The sequence below is a fragment of the Acomys russatus genome, chromosome 20, assembly GCF_903995435.1.
Source record: "Acomys russatus chromosome 20, mAcoRus1.1, whole genome shotgun sequence".
Classification (NCBI taxonomy): domain Eukaryota; kingdom Metazoa; phylum Chordata; class Mammalia; order Rodentia; family Muridae; genus Acomys; species Acomys russatus.
In genome coordinates this window covers 59,614,942-59,635,511 of record NC_067156.1, presented here as the reverse complement: position 1 = coordinate 59,635,511, position 20,570 = coordinate 59,614,942, and the positions used below count along the sequence as shown (strand labels likewise).

The following is a 20,570-nucleotide window of genomic DNA, read 5'->3' as shown; positions in this document are numbered from 1 at the left end:
TCCCGGAACCTCTCCTCAGTACTTATCAGTTTTATTGGCACAGATTCTAACTGGTTCAAGCTAACCTGGCCTTTATTCAAATATATACTATCTGTCCTTATCCATCCATCTACATATTCTAGTCTTCCAGTCAATCTCAGCCAAAAAGCTACAATGAAGACTTGTGGTGGTGTCCAACCTCTACATATTAAGAGTACTTTATATCAATCGTGAAGACGCAGTATTTATCTTTTTGAATCAAATGGCAACATCTACTCCAACCAATATCAAACTAGTTTTGCAAATGGTGTAATATTTTTGTCAACCATATACAGTTTTTTTTCCATATACAGTCTTTAATATAGTTTTAGTTCAAATTTTAAAACCTGTACTTTCAGGCTGGGGACATGGTCTGCTGTGCAAGAATGAAGACCCATGTGAAAGCCATATGCAGCACTGTACACCTGCAGAGCCAGTTCTGGGGATGGAGTGATGTAGGCCCAGTCAGGTGGATCCCTAGATCTCTCTGGCCAGCCAGTCTACCAGAATTAATGATGCTCCAGGTTCAGTAAGAGACCCTGTCTCAAAAAGTAAGGTACACAGTCACAGAAGAGGGAATGTAGACTAGAAATGACATTTTTACCATCAGGAGCACGCGCACGCTCCCGCGCACACACTTTCCTGCTCCCCTCTCGCTCCACTACAAACAAGAGCTTAAGTTAGAAAGTAGGGAAATTTGGTAAGAAAAGTTCATTCTTTTGATTAAATGATGAAAAGTTCATTCTTTTGATCAAATGATAAGTTACATAAAAAACACCAAGGAGAATACATTCAAGTTAATGGAAACAAGTCTTTATTAAGTAACTTTTAATATCAGAAAAATAAAACTCTTATAATTCTCTTTACAGCAAATATATAATATCAGTGCTTTGGCCATCTTAAGTTAAAGGCCCTTTATCATAAAATATATGGTTTTAAACTTTACTCAAATTGAATTTATAATCCCTATGACTTCCCTACATATACATAACAAAAGAGTGTAGTAAAATTAGCAAATACTAAACTATATTGATAATTTATCATTCTTAGTTTGTGGTTTTTAGAAACAGTACACGCACCTAATATATGTCGATTCCTTGGCTTATTAGTTGCAGTGTACGATGCAACAAAATACAAAACACATGCTTGGTGACATTCTTCCATATCTACAAGACGGTAGCTAGAGATTAGGATTCAATACTGACAATTAACTATCCTACAAGCAATTAGCATTACATCATAATATGCCATCAAGGCAACTTTTTTATACTGAAAAAATCAAAATAAAAACCGTTATTTGTAAACTTTATACGAAATGTAACTCTTCAAGTGGAAATAAAAAATAAAATTTGTCTATTTACTATTGAATACACATAAGATTTCATTTTTTGTTATACTGAGAAAAAAAGCTCTTTTGTGTTGGGAAAATAACGCTTCAAAAAATAATTAGTAGAAAAACCCACCAGTATAATGTTTTGTCCTTTCAATACCAGCAAATTTGGGAACATACTGAGGATGAAGTTAAACATCCACAGGTGAAATGTACAAGTGTGTTTTAAAGAAATCTTTCCTTGTGATTGGAAATAGGTTTGAAATGAAGTAAACTGATTGGAGGTTGTCACAGCTGCTTTCATGAATCATGCCAAGGGCATTATTATCTCCCTCCCCATCCCTACATTACTAAAAAATAAAAATATATTTATAATGTGCAAGACAAATATGGATTGAACATAAAATGTTTCACATTTTGATCTACAGTCTAAATATTAATTCATAGCTTGATCAGACTAATGAATGGAATGTTCGCATTCTCAATTTTTCAGCCAATACAGGTGTATCCCAAAGCCCATCCAGAAATGGGAAAACCCAGGTGGCCATTTCCACATTCACCGAGGCAATGGGTAGGAATTCACAATCAAAGACAATTGTATTCCTGATCCACTGAACACACCAGCCTTGAGCGCTCTGGGCGAGATGAAAGTCAAAGTAGCAGTTTTTGTCCCAAATTATAACCAGTGATCTAGTAAACTGCCATCAGCCCTATTATTACTAATTAGTAATCACAATGCTTTAAAAAGATACTTGCGATCCTGCAGAATTAGGCAGAAGTTGTTGTAAAATAAAAAACAAACCTGTTTTGTCAAAACTGGCAGTGTGAAGAAGGCAGCACTGGAAGTGTCAGTCATCTGTGATGCCAGGCACCCTCCATAAACTCTTAATGCGGCTAGGCTTTGGGACCCACTGACCACAATCTCAGATTTTGCTCATAGGTTACACAGCCAAGTAGAACTTCAGCTTTAACAACTCTTATACAAGCTATGTCTCTGAGTCTACAAGATAGTATTAATAATTCAAACCAAACTAATAGACAAGAGACCACTTAGGTTTAGTGTTACCATAGCAGCCTTTTATAAGTGTACTATCAACTTTTGCCTAATCCCAAAAAAGCCTGATAACAGTCATAAGAATTCATTAGGAAGTTTACTGGGGTACCATTATACCCATGCCTTTACGAGTCCATATAGAGATATAGTATTTATGTATATATATATAGTTAAGAGTGAATTTGGATTGCCTGAGTAACAGCTGTCTGGCAAACTGGACATGATGGCGTTCTCTTTTCACAGATCTTATTGGCACATTCCATGCAGAAGAGGTTGTGGCCGCATGGAACTAGGGCAGCAATAACTTCATTCTCAAAGCAAATCACACAGTCGTGCTTTCTTCTTGATTCTGGAGGTGAGCTAGAGGTGGAACCACCATTGGAGGAGGAGTAACTATTGGTACCATTAGAAAAAGCAGGGATGTATATTGGAAGGCCAACATGGTTGCCTGTACTAGGTGGGTCGCTCCTAACCCTCCGAGCAAGTGGGTGTTCTATGCTCTCAGGAAATGTAGGAGACAGACGAGGAGTGGATGGCTGACTTCCTCTACGCTGAGTCTTCATGTGACCAGAAGTATCACTCCCAAAACCAGAGAGTGGGTTAACTGGTTCAAATGGAGTCCAGATAGTTTGAGCAGATGTTGGTAAAGAGTCAAAGGCAGGGGAGTCTACTGTAAGATCTTCTGAGCCTACAGATGGTAGTGCATCTCCAAACCAAAAGTTTCCTGTGCTAAATGGACTTGTTGGACTAAAGTCAGCTAGCCTATTGCTTCCAAAATAGGAATCAGTCGAGCCACTTCCTAGAGAACTAGAACTATCATTTCGGTAGTTGGACATCATTCTTGCACGGCTGGGGGGAACTGGATTGGAAGAGAGCCATGCTGAGCCAAGAGTCCCACCTTCAAAGCTCACGTCGGTACCGTTATAATGGAAATCGTTTTCTTCATTGAGCTCTATGTAATTTCCTGTACGCATGGCGATATGCATTTCTATTTCTTCTCGTGCTCGATCAACATTTTCGGGCATCCCTGTCACTTCAAAGACTGGCTCCTTGTCTCGGCTTGGAGTTACTATGTACGTGTGGGTCTGCTGCTGAATCCTCTTGATCGTTGCTCCTTTTGGTCCAACCACTAGCCCTACCACACGATAGGGGACCCTGACTTGGACTGTGGTTTGACCAGGCAGATTAGGACCACATGATAACCCTCCCAGCGCAGGACCATTTTTGTTTCGAGATGCACGAATCATAGAGAAGTGTTCTGCAGCCGAGAGGATTTCTCTTTTGGCCATGGCAACATCTTCTTTCCGTCCAGTGACAACAAAAATGGGCTCCTCACCACGAACAGGTGTCTTGATGTACGTGTTTGTCTTGGCTCTCAGTGCTTTAATTTTACAACCTGTTAAAAGAAAACATTTCACATTATGTTTAAAAATACTTTATAAATATCAATAAAGGCAAACTATGAAAAGTTCTAGAAACTAAATGTCCTTTAGTGTACAGTTCTTAATAGTTTTTCTTTATCATAAAACTTAACACTAAATGATGACATTTCCCCAATTCCATGGAATACTGGAAGATACGGCAGAAGGAGGTGTACTTGTCTGGCATTCTCTTTTAGGAAGAGAAGGAACCTCTACTGGGAGGTCACAACTCAGAAGTCTAGTTTGTTTTCTTTCATTAGTTGCACATTGGAAAGATGTACAGAGTAGTCTATAGGTAAACTATAACATCAGTAGGATTGAGTTTTATAATACTAATGAATTTGTACTTTGCAGATATTGGCGGCAAGAAAAATACGAATGTATTTGAGATTGTTATCCCTCTGAGTCCAGTTAATGCACTACAATAAATGTTATTAAAATATTATAAAATACTTATTGTTTCATTTTACCCACTTGGAACTCTAAGAATTGGATGGACCTCATTTTACTAAGGAAACAAAAACTAAAGCTCAGAAAAATTACATAATTTGTTTCAGTGGCAGAGCCAGCATTAAGGCCTGTATGATATAGAAATCTATGGTCTTTTCGTTAGTCTAGGAATTTTAATTTTTACATAACTCTGACTTTCACTTGATTATCTTATTGCTTTAACACGACTCATTTGTAAATGTTTTACTGACATCTATGCCTAGTGGTCATCTTTTTTCATCTCCCAGTTAAATTCTAGGCTTATTAAGGAACACTTTTTTATTGCTATCTAGTTTATCATAGTTGAATCTCAAGTGAATAATTTTTGTAAATTAAAAACTAATCTGAATGCTTTTTAAAAATTACTGAGGATGATTTAGGGGAAGAAAAGCTGTTGTTTTCCCCTTTTTGTATCTGGGATTAAAAAAAAAAAAAAACGTAAAATGTTTTGTGCCTATTGTGAAGTTCTTGATCCATTTAAGGAAACAAATATTGAAGACTCATGGAAAGTGGCTAGAGGAACACCAGACCCAAACCCAAACTAGAAGCTTTGGTTCCAATCCCCAACTATACCTAAGTCAAAATAAAACATGGAAGGCACATTTAATTTTTCATAATTCCAAACTTGACATCAATTCTTTCTGAAGTGATCACAGAACTACAGTGCCAATTATGCAGATTCCACAGGTCTCCAAACTGTCAAGTACACAACTATGGCTTAAATCTCTGGAGTTACAGTTTTCAAAGAAATTAACAAGCAAATTCCCAGAATAAATGCATTCTCATGAATACATCATACAATTATTTCCCTTAAAAAATGGTGATATTATTGAAGACAGAAGCCACATTTGGGCAGTCCTTTTTCTTAAGCCTCTTGTTCCTCTCTTGTCCAACCAGTCACTAACTGGTAAGTTAAAACTAAAGTTTTTCAGATATAGAATTTTGAGCTCACACACCCACAATACATACACATATGTGTGTATATATGTAAATACACACACCCAAATGTCTCCAGCTTTACATTAGTCCAGTTATCTTTATTTTCCTTAGTAAGACAATGCTTTCTCAATGTAGCATGGGTTATATGGCCACTTCTTGGCACAGGGTTCCTGATATATTAAAGTTCAAATAATATGGCACACAAAACATTTTTGCAGCTGGCTCCTGACTTTTTAATTTCACCCTATACCTATTTCTCTACTCGTTTACACTATATCATACACTTTAACCTATGGCATATCCATGCTACCTTGTTTCCCCGACTAAAATCTTCCCTCTTTATTCCCAGTTCTGTTTTGTTTAACTCCTATTAACTATCAATGACACTCTCCTCTCCTACGGCTATATGTCTGCCTCTAAATTTCCAAAGCACTGGGAAGTTGAATAGTCATATACATTGTAGGGTTGCTATGTAACATTTGTGGAAAGGAAAGTTGAGCTAATTTCCTTATTAGAACATTGGGCCTTTCTTATATGTTATTTTGGGCCCCAAAGCCCCCTTAATCCCTAGCTTTCAAGACGTTACCTTCTGGTCCCATATCACTAATCTCATCCATACTGAAAGTATTAAAATTTAATTTAAATTTGTCTCAGTGGGATTTTGTTTCCTTGGTTGGGGGGTGTGTGTGTGGTGTGTGGTATAAGGGATTGAACCCAAGGGCCTTCTGCATATTTAAATATTAAAGTTTAAATATTATAGCGTTATTTAAAACAACTTAATCGACTATGGAACTTCTGAATCCTGACCACAAACTAATCAAGATCCTATCCCTCCTTCTAACAAACTGTCCAACTAACTTATCAAGAAATGGGTGCTTGGCACAGTGTGTCCTAGGTACACAACCATTAAAACCTAGACTCAGGCTCTCTGAAAACAGAATGTATTCAAGCATCACCGAGTGTGTGTCTTATTTTTTCCTCATTTAAAAAAAATTATACTTTCAGAAATCTTACTGGTGGTTACATAGTTTAAAAGAACAAGTAGAACTTAACATACTATGCAGTAAAGAAGAAACAAACTACACTCCTCTAACAGCAGAAACCAAACCAAGACCTTAAGAAAAGCATTTAGTACAGTTGAGCTATCGGGAGGAGGTTGTCTGGTAGGTCTGTCAAGAAATCACAAGTAAAATTTACACTACTGTGAAACATGAAAACTTAAGACTACAACTACCATCAACTATTTTAAAATTAAACGGGTATTGGCTACTTTTGAGTAAAAGATGAGTTAGATGTTTTTATTCTACAATAAAATAAACTGGGTATTCAGAGCCAATCTTTTGTCTTTTTGCAGTCCAATCTTCCTCATAGTTGGTACTGCCTGGGGCTAAGAACTGAGATCGCATAGAGATGTCTAAAGAAATCTGAAAGGCAAACTATACTAACTGGTCATCTTCTATACTGGAAGAGTATCATTCAGTTACATGAATTTACACTCTGGGCTACAACTTTGTAAGAAGGCAGCCTCCTAGAATCTCACTCCTGGGCTGCTGACATGCCTATTAGGTAAGAGTCCTTTGCTGCACAAGCAAAAAGACCTAAGTTCAAATCCCCAGTGCCACGTGAAAAGCCACCACGGGTGCAGTTTAACCCCAGTGCTGATTGGGGTGGAGACAAGAGGATCTCTAGGTTTGGGGGCTATAAACTAGCTTCAGGTTCAGCAAAGAGATCCTATCTAAATAAGGCTCCTGCACACACACAAGTATATAACACATACACACAATTTGAGGAAAAAACAAACAAGCTCAAACAAAACAAAACAAAGCAACCAACCAACCAACCAACAACAACAACCCCCAAACTTTATGTCTAATAATACAAGCCATGGTTCATCCTGCAGAAAAACATGGACAATTTCTATTGAGTGCAAAGTATTTTTAAGAGTTTAGGTTTGTCTCCTTTTTATCAAAAAAGTTTTTGTTTTTTGAGACAGGGTTTCTCTGTGTAGACCAGGCTGGCTGTGAACTCACAGAGTCTGCCTCTGACACCAAGTGCTGGGATTACAGGCATGTACTACCACAGTGTCTCCTTTTCATTTTATCAGTATCAACCAAGAGAATATTAAGACACCTTTTGAAGTAACTACTGCAGAGGCTGGGAGCATAGACTGCTTGCCCAGCACGAGGAGATCCTTAGGTTCAAACATCTGCAACCAAAAAAACCCCGGAACAGCTGGGCACGGTCGCCATTAACCCCCAACACTCGGGAGGCAGAGGCTGGTGGACTGCTATGAGTTTGAGGCCAGCCTGGTATGCAAACTGAGTCCAGGACAGCCAAGGCTACACAGAGAACTCTTGTCTTGAAAAACAAACAAACAAACAAACAAAACCCAAACCAAGAGGCAAGTACTTCTCTCTCCCAAAATTTTGTATGACTGAACAACATAGAGTAAGACTATAGGAAACCTCACGCATCACAACATGGCTTCTTTATGACACAAAGAAGCTGAGTTGCAAACATGATTCCCAGAATCACATTGTGAAGGTGGGGACTCCTTGAATCGGCCAATTTCAAAGAGTGACATTAACTTAAGGAAAAGTAATAAATTTGTTTTAAGGAGTATTTAAGATTAAATTTGTTTGAAAATTCAGATACTTTAAAACATTAAACCACAAGAGACAACCAGGTAAAAGAAATAGCCTACAGCAAAGCAAACACATTGCTTTGAAGATGGACGTTCTTATTTCTGCAGTAACTAAGCTACTCCCCCCCCCCCACAGCTGTCAATGCCAACATTATAATACTGCAAGTAGAAGTGGAAATTTGGAGCTCATATTTAGTTGGTCAAGGTGGGCAATTTGCAGAGGGCAGTTTGTGTATCAAAATTATCTTATGCCCCTAGAATCCCGTTTGTAGTGGTGATCCTGAAGTAATAAGTACAAGACACTCTCAGTATTATATCACTTACTGCTTCGGCAAGCACGAGGCTAAGACAGCTGTAGAATGGAATGTAATATATTTGTAAAATTGGTTGAATTGGAGGGACAGGGACTTTTCATTGTTTACTAAAATCAAATAAATGTGATTAGAATATATGAATAATATTTTACTAGTTTTGCTAGCACTTTTAGCTAGCACTGCTAGCAGGATAAATGATTCTGTAATCTCAAATGTACAGACTATTATTTGTTTTCTTATAGCTATAAATAAAACTAACATATATGAAAGTTTTATTGACAGTAACTGCAGAGTAGAAACCAGCAAATTCCCTGCAATAAAGCCTCCAGCTCACCTTGTTGGCTTATGAGCCCATTTCCCCTCTCTATCATTGTGGCTAGTGCTGTTTCAGGCTAAAAGCCTCCGACTTCAGCCACAACCCGTCCTCTCGCTCTTTGGTATAACAAGACAGTCTATCTTGCTTCTCAAGGTTAAGAGTCCTCGTCCAAAAAAAGGGTAGCTCTGGTGCTGGGACTGGAGTTGGAAGGAAGAGCGAAACTCAGTTTTCAAACTGTGAGTTGCAGTATCAACTTTGTTGTGTTGCAATAGCATCTAAAAACTAGCAAACCAAAACCACGACTCTTGTGTGTTCCCAGTGTTTTAGTGGAATATGTGTATGATCGGCTGCAATGTAAAATATTGTTTTTGTCATGGGTTACCATTATTAAAATGTATGGCCTCCAGATTCAACTATTTTGAGGATCACTTTCTAATTCCAAGTATGAGATAATGTATTTGCAACAAAGAACTGGTGTGAAGTAGAAGAGGAGAGTTGCCAAGAGGAGCTGGGTTAAAGATCCCATTTGCAGAAGGATGTTTCTATAGTCATATAAACCAGCTTTTGTAGATCACAGAGTCTAAATACATCTATGAAGGTGAATTTAAAAGTCATTTTCTTTTTCTGTTTTTAATTGTTTATTATTTATACAGTATTCTGCCCACATGCCAGAAGAGGGCACCAGATCTCATTACAGATGGTTGTGAGCCACCATGTGGTTGCTGGGAATTGAATTCAAGATCTTTGGAAGAACAGACAGTGCTCTTAACCTCTGAGCCATCTCTCCAGCCCCCAAAAGTCATTTTCTAGTTATCCAAAAGATATCTTAGATATCTAGAGCAAGACTGTACAAAAATTATTTGCTTTTGTTCTTAAACAAGTGGCTCATTTAGTAGTGGTAGAAAGACCAGATAGTCAATCTATATAATTTGTTTCCATTTTCCAGCTTAAGAAGAAAGGAAGGACGGAAGGAAGGAAAGGAAAGGAAAGAAAGAAAGGTAGGCAGGCATTGTAGAGGAAGGGAAGGCTATCTTCTGTCAGCAAGGCACTTTCAAACCAGCCTAGCCTAATTGTCTCAAAAAGTAAGGTGGATGAGGAGCATTAAATACCCCAACACCTGATGTGACCTCCAGACACCTGCACAGAAAGAAAAAGAAAAAGTAGTGTATGGATAAAGACTTGAACTATTGTTTGTTACTACTAATGAAGTCTATAGTTAATAAAAATGAAACTGCTACGTGTTGCTAATCCTTCCCTCAAAAAAAAAGTACAGTCAATGCCATTTGTAGGCAGTGTGTCAAGCAGGACCTTTCTATTTGTTTCTGATGGTGCATTCCAGTACGTATCCTGCCCTGGCTTCAAACTCTCAGCCTCTGGAGTGCTTGGATAGGTGTGTGCCACATGCTTTGCTGGCAAGTAGATTTTTAAGATGACCCTCTGCTTCAAGATTCCTGGTCTTGGTCAGGTGTAGTGGTGCATACCTTTGATCTCAGCATTTTAGAAGCAGAGACAGATCCATTTGTGAGTTTGAGACCAGCTTGGACTATAAAGCAAGTTCCAGGCCAGTCAGGAGAGAACATCCTGCCCAGAGTTAATCAAATACAAATGTAGGCACTCCTGGAAAGGAGTTTTATAGATGTAATTATGCTTTAAGTCAGTTTACTTTTGTTGTTTTTCTGAGACAGGATTTCTCTATATAGCCCTGGCTGTTCTAGGTAGACCAGGCTTGCCTAGAACTCAGAGATCCACTTACCTCTGCTTTCAGAATGCTGGGATTAATGGTGTGTGCTACCAAACCTGGCTATAGGCTAGGAATCCTGAAGCAACTACCACACCTGGCTCAGTTCACTTTTAAATGGAGAGATTATCAAGATTACCATGAACTATCCACATTGTGAACTAACTGCCTAAGGTATCCAAGGCAAGGAACTGTATTCTGAAACAGACCTGGAAAGTGAGAGACCGCCCACCTCCACCATCCAACCGAATTCTGCCAGCAGGAAAGGAACTACACTCCCAGCTGAATACCTTGATTTAGCACAGTTAGACTACAAACAGAGAACCTAAAGACACTACTACACCCAGATTTCTGACTTACAGAAACTGAGATAATAAATTTGCATTGTTTTAAGCACCTAAAGTAAAGATAATGATTATACAGCCACAAAAGCCACATAAAGTCCTTAAGTCTTTTAAGGGATCTACAATCTCTACCCCATGAGAGCAGATAAAAACATGACTGTACTATATTCTAATCTACTATCCTACAATACATGAAAGGCTTTCAATCAGAACTGAGCAATAGCTTTAAGCAAAAAACAAAACAAAACAAAAAGCAACAAACAAACAAACAAAAAAACCCAAACAAACCTGTATCAGTAGGGTTTGTTTTTAGTTCAATTACAGCTTAGATTCTTAATTACTTGCCTTAGTGACCTCCATCCTTGGGCATGTATATGTGTGGGTGTGTGTCTATCTGTGGAGGTCAGAGGATGACATCAGGTATCCTATCATCTCTGACCTTCCCTCAAGACTAGGTCTCACTGACTAGGAGAGCTAGACTGGTGGCCAATGCCTGGCTTTTTATGAGTGTTGGGATCTACTCAGGTCCTTATGCTTGCATAGCAGAGATGTTACCCACTGAGCACCAGGTCTAGCTCTGCCATAGTTTTCCAATGCTACCATTAATCACCAGAAACAGTGTTTTCAGTGACATACATGTATAATTTCATAATACATTTATACATGCTACAGAAGTCTTACATGGGTTCCAATGGGGTTAAAATCAAAATAGCGGTAGGACTCACACACACTCTCTCTACATACATACACGTGTGTGTGTGTGTTTCTGGAAGCTCTAGGACAAGGTATGGTTCCTTGCAGATTCAGGTGTTTGTGGTTTTAGAGCCATCCACATCCTTTTGGCTTTTAACTCTTCTTCATGTTCAGAGCCAGCAGTCAGTGTTCTCATTTCTCTTCCTCAACTTGAGCCCACATCTAGCTGTGAAGTTTTCTGCTTTTAGGGACTCATGTAATTACAACCCGGCCTACCACATAATCCTAGACATTATTCACACAGCTCAGCCCATGTCCATAAGCACACCTGCAAATGGCAAGTAAAGCAAATACTTCAACTGTTTCTTTGGTGTTGAGGGTGGGTTAGGGTTTAAAAAAAATCTTTGGATGTGTGGGGTTATTCTGCTAATTATATCACCCCCTTCTCTCTTCCGAGCCCCCAGTTTTTGAAAGCTAAGTACTGATGAGAACTCTTATTGGTTCTATATGAGTAGTCTGGTGGGAAATAAACAAAAGCTGCCCAGCCTTCTAGATCTGTCTTAAGTGCTATGTCAGTCAAGGTGGTCCTAGATAAATCACTTCTTTGGCTCCAAGAACATTTTATTAAGTAAGCCAGGCGTGGTGGCCTATGTCCTTAAGCCCAGCACTCTGGAGGTAGAGGCAGACGGATCGCTTTGAGTTCAAGGCCAGCCTGGCCTACAACAGCCAAGACATATGCAGAGACCCTGTCTCAAAAGCAAAAAAGTACATTTTATTAATCCTGACCTTTAGTTCAGCTTATTGCTCGAGTTTATCCATTCAAATGTTAAACTCCCCCTAAAAAGTACAGGGTTTACTTCCAGTAGAATAAGAAACTTGGCCATTTCTGACTTCAAGGAGCTCATGTCCAAGAGATGCAAGTTGTAGTTGCTTTAATGAACATAGGCTGACAACACAGTGGGAAGGAGCACACAAAAGGTGAGTTTTACTGCTTTTAAACACATGAAAGAAGCAGAGCTTGGTGGCGCACACCTTTAATCCCAGAATTAGGGAGGCAGAGGCAAGCAGATCACTGTGAGTTTGAGGCCAGCCTGGTCTACAAAGTGAGTCCAGTACAGCCAAGGTCCAAAACCATGAAAGGCTTCAAGGGCCCAGAAGATTGATGAAGAGCTTGCCACAGATTCATGGGAACCTCAGTTAGGATCCCCGAGGCTCGCTAGCAAGCTAATCTAGATGTATACTTCTCAAAAGATAAAGGTAGAGAGTGACTGAAGACAAACACCCAGCACTGACCTCTGTCCTCAACACAGAAGCAAAGGCATTTTGAAGAGGCTTGAAGAAAGTAGTGTTGCCAGGTAGGGAGGAAGTACAAAGCAGGAAACTGGAGCACACATGGTACAACATGGATACTAAAGCATTTTGAGAGCTTCAGGTGATTAGAACAGAGAGGAAGAAGTCTTCAATGTCAGATAAGGGACTTAATCTTGTAGGGACTGAAGATCTGGGAGAGGACGATTAGTTACAGTACAGAACGGGAAGATTTCCTTCTCTGCAATGAAAGGTCATCACAATCAGCAGATAAAGGAGAAAATGACAGTATGCGAGACAGAGACCTGATGGCCATTTGCATTTTGGTATCTAGTGTATCTGGTGTTCCTGATTTTCTTTCAAAGACGAATTTGCTTTTCAGAAATTATATTCACTGTATTTTCCAATTACTAAATAAATTAGTCTGCGCATAAGAAAACTTTAAGCCCTTAAAGACAAACCTCAAAACCATGTACATTTTCATTTCTGGTAGTCCTCTACAAATACTGGGAAATTATGCACACATTCTTTATTTAAAGAATAGAACTTGTTGGTCTTAGAGTAAATTATTTTTCCTCCTAGCATTTAAACAGCAAAAACTAATTATTTTCAATCTCTCTCACCTCCTATAAATGTGTGTTGTTCCTCTTTCAGTTATGTTCAGACGTTTTCTTAAATAACTTGGGACACCGTCCTATCATACACCCTCTTCCAATTAACACAATAGAACTTTGAAAAGTAGAAACTGTGTGTATGGCTTTAACAAAAAAGGGTGGAAAAACAGGTATTGGTAAAGCACTTGTGGTACAAAGGGGAGGAACTGAGTTCAGTCCTCAAAATCTACATAAAAACCTGGATTGTTGGCATGCACTTGCAATCTCAGAGGAGATAGACTCCTGGGGCTGCTGGTCAGGTGGGGGACTGGAGAGCCAGCAGAATGGTTACGAGTGCTTGCAGTTGTCCCAGGGCCCTAGTGTGGTTCAGAGCACTCATATTAGGCATTTTACAATCGGCTGTAATCCCAATTCCAGGGGACTTGATGCTCTTCTAGCCTGTGTGTGTGCATGCACACACACTAAAAATTTTTATCTTCAATGCCAAACCAAACTAAATTAGAGGTTCCTGAGGAATGAAACTCATGGCTCACCTTTGGCATTCTCAAGGAAGGAAGTGTTCTTGTATGAAACACAGCTGCCCCCATCCAAAACAATGCATTAACTCAGTGTCACAGCTACAACATGGAAATAATTTCCAGTCTAGTTCAAAGAAAAGACAAGCAACAACCCCCACCCCCAGATCTACAGGACTGGATTCTAACTGACCATCAATAACCTGGGGCTTCCTTGTTAGGTCATCCAATCTCTAGGGTCTTTCCCAATGCCCCGCCCCAAATCATAAGAATGTCATCATTCTCTGAATGATTCACTGGATCAGATACTGACCACACTTCACATGTGTATATCTAGTTTTTCCTCAAGCAAGAGTTAGTGAATATTGAAAATGGAAGACTGTGCAGACAAGCTATCATGAAATCAGTTAGTGAGCAGGTCAGGCAGCCTCTGTTTACTTCTTTGTCATGTGAGAGGAACTAGCAGTAGTAGAGATGCGCCCCTCATTTAGTTGTTAGATAGAAACATTAACCCATTCCAGTAAGCTTTTAAAATATTTTACATTCTGTGCAAGTTCTGGATGAAATCTATAATTTTACCTAAGAAAGATTAAGGTAAAATCTTTTACCTAAAAGATACCAGATCTTCAAATTTATAGTTAAGCTAGTCTAGAAGAAAACCATTTACAAATAACTGATTCTACCTAAAAAATTGCCTTGTTTTGTTTCTGAATGGTGCTGGAGATCTAACCCAGGACCCCATGCATGCTAGACAGGCTCTCTGCCACTGAACTACATCCCTAGCCTGGTAATTTTGAGAATTCTATTAACATGTTCTAAGGGGTACAAACATAAGATCTTGAATAACGAAAACTATCTTCATATGTGAACCTCTTCTCTAACATACATAAAGGGAGAATCTTAGAATCACTAGTTTGGGAGCAGAAAGATGGACCAGGCAGGGTTCAAATCCTAGCATCCACATCAGACAGCTCATGAATGACTGCACTCCAGCTCAGAAAATGCTTGGTAGGAAACAGTGAAGGGACAGGGAATGATTCAAAAGGCTGAATGACCTGTGTTAGAATTAGCTTTGAGACAGAGGGATGACAGGGATGAAGCTAGGGCCTTCGACATGATGAGTATATGCTTTGCCACTTAGCTATAGTTTTTGAAGAGTAATATACATTTCTCAAAATCATTCACAGACAACTATTCAAACAGCACTATGTTATGCATATGTTTCATTTACTTGGGTTTGTGAGAAAATTATTGGCTGAGTGAGAGAATATGTCTATAATCCTAGCACAAAGAAGGCTGGGGCAGCTAGCTGGAGTTTGACTTGAGGCAAGCCTGGACAACATGGAGACTTTCCCTCAAACAAAAATAGAAAAACCAAGTAGCTTAAAGGCTTAATCACCATGCTGAATTTTGCAAATCTGGAGTAACTAATGGTATCTTTAAAAGCTGAGGCAGGAGGCTAGCAGAAGGCTAAACAGTGAGAGGCAATAACAAGACACACACTTTTAGAATCACTTTAAAAACAAACAAACAAACAAACAAACAATGTCAGTTTAACCATGATCTATTTATTGATTTGGTGTTTTCTAAAATAGCATCCTATTTTTGCTCTCCTTTTTCTTCTTAGTGCACTGCGTTAGAATCCAGGGCTCATGCATGCTCTACCTACCACTCGCCTATATCCCTAGAAACATTAACAAAAATAAACTTCAACTATCAGTTGTTAAACGGGTAAAATATCCAGTAGTAGATAGCTAAGGGGTAAAAACAACCCTCTTCCTTTCCAGGGTGGGGTGGGAAGACACCAGGATTTCAGTGCTGTTCTGAAATGTTTTATTTAGTGAAATAAATGTGTATTTCTGGATGGGAAATCTACGCACAGCAAGACCAAGTGTTTGTTCTGTTTCTCCTAATCAAACACTATTGACATGAATACACACTGTCACTAGAGATCAGTGGTTAACAAGAGAGCTCAATCAATGAGGAAGTTTTCTAAATGGTCTAGCTCAGTGACATCAAGAGTATAAAAATGTCAGCACACAGATAAACCAATCCATTTTCATTTTACCTTAACTGTTAACATTTTAGCATACATTATTTATATACTAATGTGTATAAACTGTATAATGGGGATACAAAATCTTTTTCTTGAGAGTGTACAATGGAAAAAAGTTAGACCTATAAGTTAAAGAACATATACTGTCAATTAAAGTCACTGTCAAAAGTAGCTGAAAATGAACATTTATCTGTAACTCAATTTACATCACTTAATATTGATAGTATAGTAAAAAATAGAGCAGGGTTCTAGTGTAATTCACCTTTTAGACTTATTGGACAGTAACCACTGACACATTGTAATAAAACCTGTCAACCACTATTAATGCTTTACAGCACTACACTTAGAAAGGGAGATACTTGCTATTTATAAGATGAGATCTCGGTATATGTACATCTGTGCATGCCCATGTGGAGGCTGGAGGCTGATGTTGGATGTCTTCCTCTATGGTTCTTCATACTGTTTTTTGAAACAAGGTCTCTTGCTGAATCTAGAGCCCAATGATTGGTTAAATTAGTTGGCTATCAAGTCTCCAGGATTCTCCTGTGTAGAGCTATAGCAACAGATCTAGCTTTTTTGTGGGTGCTACGGATTTGAGTTCAGAACTTCATGCTTGTGGAGTAGGCAATTCACCCACTGAGCCATCTTCTTAGCCTTAGCCTTTAACACCAACAAGACCAATTTAACATGTGCAAAGGCCATATGCTACTGGGAGTAAAACAGGTCAAATGCTCTGCCAGTTTTCATCATTACTAAAAGTGGTCCATGGAGAGGAGGGATGAAGAAATGGCTCAGAGGTTAGGCAGACTTGAGTTCAGTTCCTAGCATCCACACCAGGTGGCCTGTGCTTATAACTCCAGCTGCAGGGGCATATGACTCTAGTCTCTCTAGGTACCTGCACTCACATACATAATTTGAAAAGAAACATGGTCTTGGGGCCAGAGAAATGACAGTTAAAATCACTCACTAAGACACTGTTGCAGAGGATCTAGGTTTGGTTTCCAGTACCATACAATCATCTTTAATTTCATTTCCAAGGGACTCTACGCCCTCTTTGGCACCAGGCGCGCGTGTACACACACACACACACACACACACACACACACACACACACACACACACACAGCAGGTCTGGGGTTAGGTGTAGAGGTACAAGTTTGTGAGCCCAGCCAGGCTGCATGATGAAAACCTATCTCACCAACAAAACCAAAATAACAGCAATATTTGCTTCCTGAAACAAGGGAACCAGAGGCTGCTAGTACTTTGTTTGCTAAACTGCATGTATGACTCAGAATTCAATTTATCCTACACTCTTTGCTCCAGAGCTTAAGTCATAAATGTCTCCATCCATGACATAATTATTTCCAAAACTAATTAAGAGATGTCAAATAAAAAATTATGACTTCAGGTAATGAGTAAGAAGGCAGGAATGACTAATTCTTAAGGATGAATATTTAGCTCCCCCAAAGCAAACAAACAAAACTTGAAAAAACTCACTTAGGACAGGTACTCTCACAAGAAATTTTCACATAGTAAAAGGACGTACCTATTAGCCACTTAGTTCTCTATATAGGAGTGAGCAAGTACAGGTTTTATTATGTGCTGCTGGGGTGTGGGGGTGGTAAAGTGGTCAATGATCCACTAGTTGAATGGCTCCAAACAGGAAAAGGGCAAGACTTTCTGCTCTTAAGATAAGATAGAGGAAGATGGCATACTTTTAACAGTACTGTCAACTCTGGGAAATAGTAAGTACAAGAGGAATAGTCAGCAATTTGTCTCCATGTTCAAAATTCATATTTCCTTATTAACTAATAAGCATGGCCCTAAGAAGAAAAACTAAGACAATTATCATGTAATAACACAAAATAAAAGCTTGCAACTTAAATTTGTATAAATACTACCAATTTACAGTTAAGGTGTTTAAGCATGCAGAGGGCATAAGTTCATGTTAAACTAAATCTACAAAGATTATTACTTTGTCTTGTGGTGAAACTAGCAAGCTGATGTTCTTTTTCCTTTGCTCCAGCACACAAGCTTATGAACACTGAATTAAGTTGTGTTGAGGTATTTTCCCAGCATGCCATTCAAATCTCTATCTTCCACAGCCTCAACAATCAATTCCCAGGCCATTTCCATCACCTCCTAATCACTAATGAAATTTGGGTGGTTTTCCAGTTACCACCTAGCAGGCACTCCTCCACACTTTCCTTGTGTTGTTCCATACTTGCATCTTTGTTTGCTAAGCTGCATTCTCTGTGGGTCACATTCTTGTATGCAGACTGCTTGCCTTCATGTACTTAGTACCATTGTGGTCTCCTTACTTTAGTGCCATTCTGTTAGTTTCTAATAAAGAGCAAAAAGTCTGTTTAAATCTCAGCTTGCTTATAAACTCATCTGCAAAATCAAGCACTCTTTCAATGATTTTAAATGAAAAGCCACCTCATTTTGTACCTATACATAAAATAGACTTCTTTCATGTACATAAGCTTTCTCATGGGCTACTCTCCTGATCAGCTCCTGCAACTGGCAAGTGAGGCATGTGAAACTGATTAATCAAACAATCTGAAACAAGCTATTTTTTTGTGTCCAAATACCCGATAGGCTTTTCTTACCAAAATCCTAGCAAAAAAAGAGAGCCACCTCTTACATATGAAGTCACTGTTTCGACAACCTCTTATTTATGTGTACTTTAGACCACTTGGGAAAATGAGATCACCCCTACAGCCCATCATCGCTAGTTGACCTCAACAAGAGCCACACCACACTGCATTACCACAGCAGCAGGTAGTATCTTCCCTTCACCAGGCAGTAAAAGGGGCAAAAACTACACTTAGGCATATAGAACCATCCCTAAAAATGTCGGATACAGAGGTTCTCTGTGAATCCCCTTCCCCCACCTTCACGAACCTACTCCTGGAATCTGAGACATAGGTCCTTTGTCTGAGCAATGTGGGAGGAGTCTGTCTGCAGAACGGGTGTGCTAGCAAGTGAAGAAAATTTATTGAAAACTGCACAAATGCATAAAGTTCGTAATTACCTAACTGCCCAGTTTTTCACTTCATGGTACAAGCTAAAGTGTTCTAAAAGACTGACTATACCTTTTTGAGACCAGAATCGCGTCTACTGAGTCTAGGGAGTTGGGGTGCTTCTTCTAAAGCCAAGTTTCTGAATAGCGGAGGGAGGTGGTGATAAGACCACTTGAACATTTCTTCTCTCTCAATCAAGTATACGCCTCCATGTCTGTCCATTTTTCTTCTGCACAAGCAGTTCTACGGAAAGCTGATCGCTTTTACAGGCCACTCGGCTACACAAACTTGCAAGCTCTAAGTTTTCGGGAAACAAAACCGTACCCACAACTTCTGACCTGACCTTTTTACCACCTTGCTGAGGTTTCTGGTCCCGCGCCAGCCTGGTGTTCCACGAACACACCGAGTAAAGTGAACACTACCAAACTGGGTGGCCCGAGAAACTTCTTGTCCGGCTTGAAGGAGCGGAACGGCGTGGGTTTTTGCAAAGGTGATTCATCTCCTCCTAGGCGACCCTCGATCCCTCCCAGACCCCTTTCTCGGTGGACTTGGGGGGGGTGGACTCTCCGTGTTCACTCTTGCGCCGCACGCCCGTCTTTTTCGTCTCCCACCCACGCCCAGGGCCGTGCCCAGATAGATCTCGGCGGACTCACCCTGGCGTCCGACAATCTCGGCGACATGCTCGGAACTGGGCACGGGGACGCACTCAGTGGTGTTGACACTCTTCCTTCTTAGCAGGGCCGCTTGCTCTCCGTTCAGAGCGGCAGCCGCGGCCCCGCCACCGCCGGGGCCGTAGGCGTGGGACAGCATCGCCGCCATCATGCCCTGGGCATCGTCCCCTCCGTACAGCACCCCCGCCGCCGCGGCCGCCGCCGCCTCCCGGGCATCGAAGCCCGCGGCAGGCAGCAGCACCGACCCCAGGGGCCCGCCCGGGATCGGCTGGGTCTGGGAGGCGGTGGCCGCAGGCGGCGACAGCAGCAGCAGCGACGGCCGGTCCTCCTCCTCAGCCTCCTCCAGCTCCTCCTCCTCCAGCAGGTCTCCGTCCAGCTCCGCTTCCTCCCCGTCCTCTTCGTCCTCCTCCAGCTCCAGCGTCTCGGAGGTCGCCGGTCGGCCCGGCGGGGCGGTCTCCTCCGGAGCCAGCCCGGCCGCCCGCCGGGCCTGGCACTGCGCCGCCGCCGCCGCCGCGGCCCTGAGCGCGGGGGCTCCGGGCTCCGCCGGGCTGGGGTCGTCGAGGCCTAACGTGGCCAGGCGTTCCCGCAGCAGCAGCCCGTCCCCTTCTTGCTCCGGGCCTCCCGCGGGCGGCGGCAGCGGAGGCGGCTGCGGCAGGGGGGCCGGGGCCGCCGCCAGGGCCAGGGCCGCGGAGCTGCCGCTCGGCATCGCGGCGGCGCGCTGTCAATGGCGGCGGCGGCGGCGGGCGCGTCAGGCGCGGCGGACGGCGGGCCCCATGGCGGACGGGGCCCGGGCCCTGCTCAGCGCGCAAACACCTTTCCTCGGGGGAGGCGGCGGCGGCACGCGCGCCCCGGGCTGAGGAGCGCCAGGGCCGCCGGGGCGCGCGAGGGCGGGGTGGAGGGGCCGGGGCTGGAGCCGAGGTAGGTAACTAGGTGGGTGGGTGGGGACGGCAGCGGCTCCCCTCTCAGGGTTTCTTTTGTTTCATGGCCTTAACCAGCCCCCGGCGCGCGCGGCGGCGGCGGCGACGCCCCACGCCGCTCTCCGAAGGAAGCCGGCGCGCTCTGATTGGCTGCTTTTAATCT

At 41.4% G+C, this 20,570-nt stretch overlaps 1 protein-coding gene across 1 annotated transcript; it reads right to left on the bottom strand.

Annotated features, from left to right (window-relative positions):
- Positions 1-809: 809 nt before the first annotated feature.
- Mex3c (mex-3 RNA binding family member C) lies at positions 810-20,196 on the bottom strand. The gene is made up of 2 exons (XM_051163634.1): positions 19,473-20,196; positions 810-3,798 (listed from the first exon to the last, which is right to left on the bottom strand). Exons 1-2 carry the CDS (start codon positions 20,194-20,196, stop codon positions 2,573-2,575), a joined length of 1,950 nt encoding a protein of 649 aa, XP_051019591.1. The 3' UTR covers positions 810-2,572.
- Positions 20,197-20,570: the final 374 nt, after the last annotated feature.

What these genes read in the sequence shown, in the direction of transcription:
- Mex3c (XM_051163634.1), bottom strand. Translation starts at nt 20,196, where the DNA reads ATGCCGAGCGGCAGCTCCGCGGCCCTGGCCCTGGCGGCGGCCCCGGCC. An exon ending in CGAGATTGTCGGACGCCAGG is followed by an intron (nt 3,799 to 19,472) that starts GTGAGTCCGCCG and finishes TTCTTTTAACAG; the next exon opens with GTTGTAAAATTAAAGCACTG.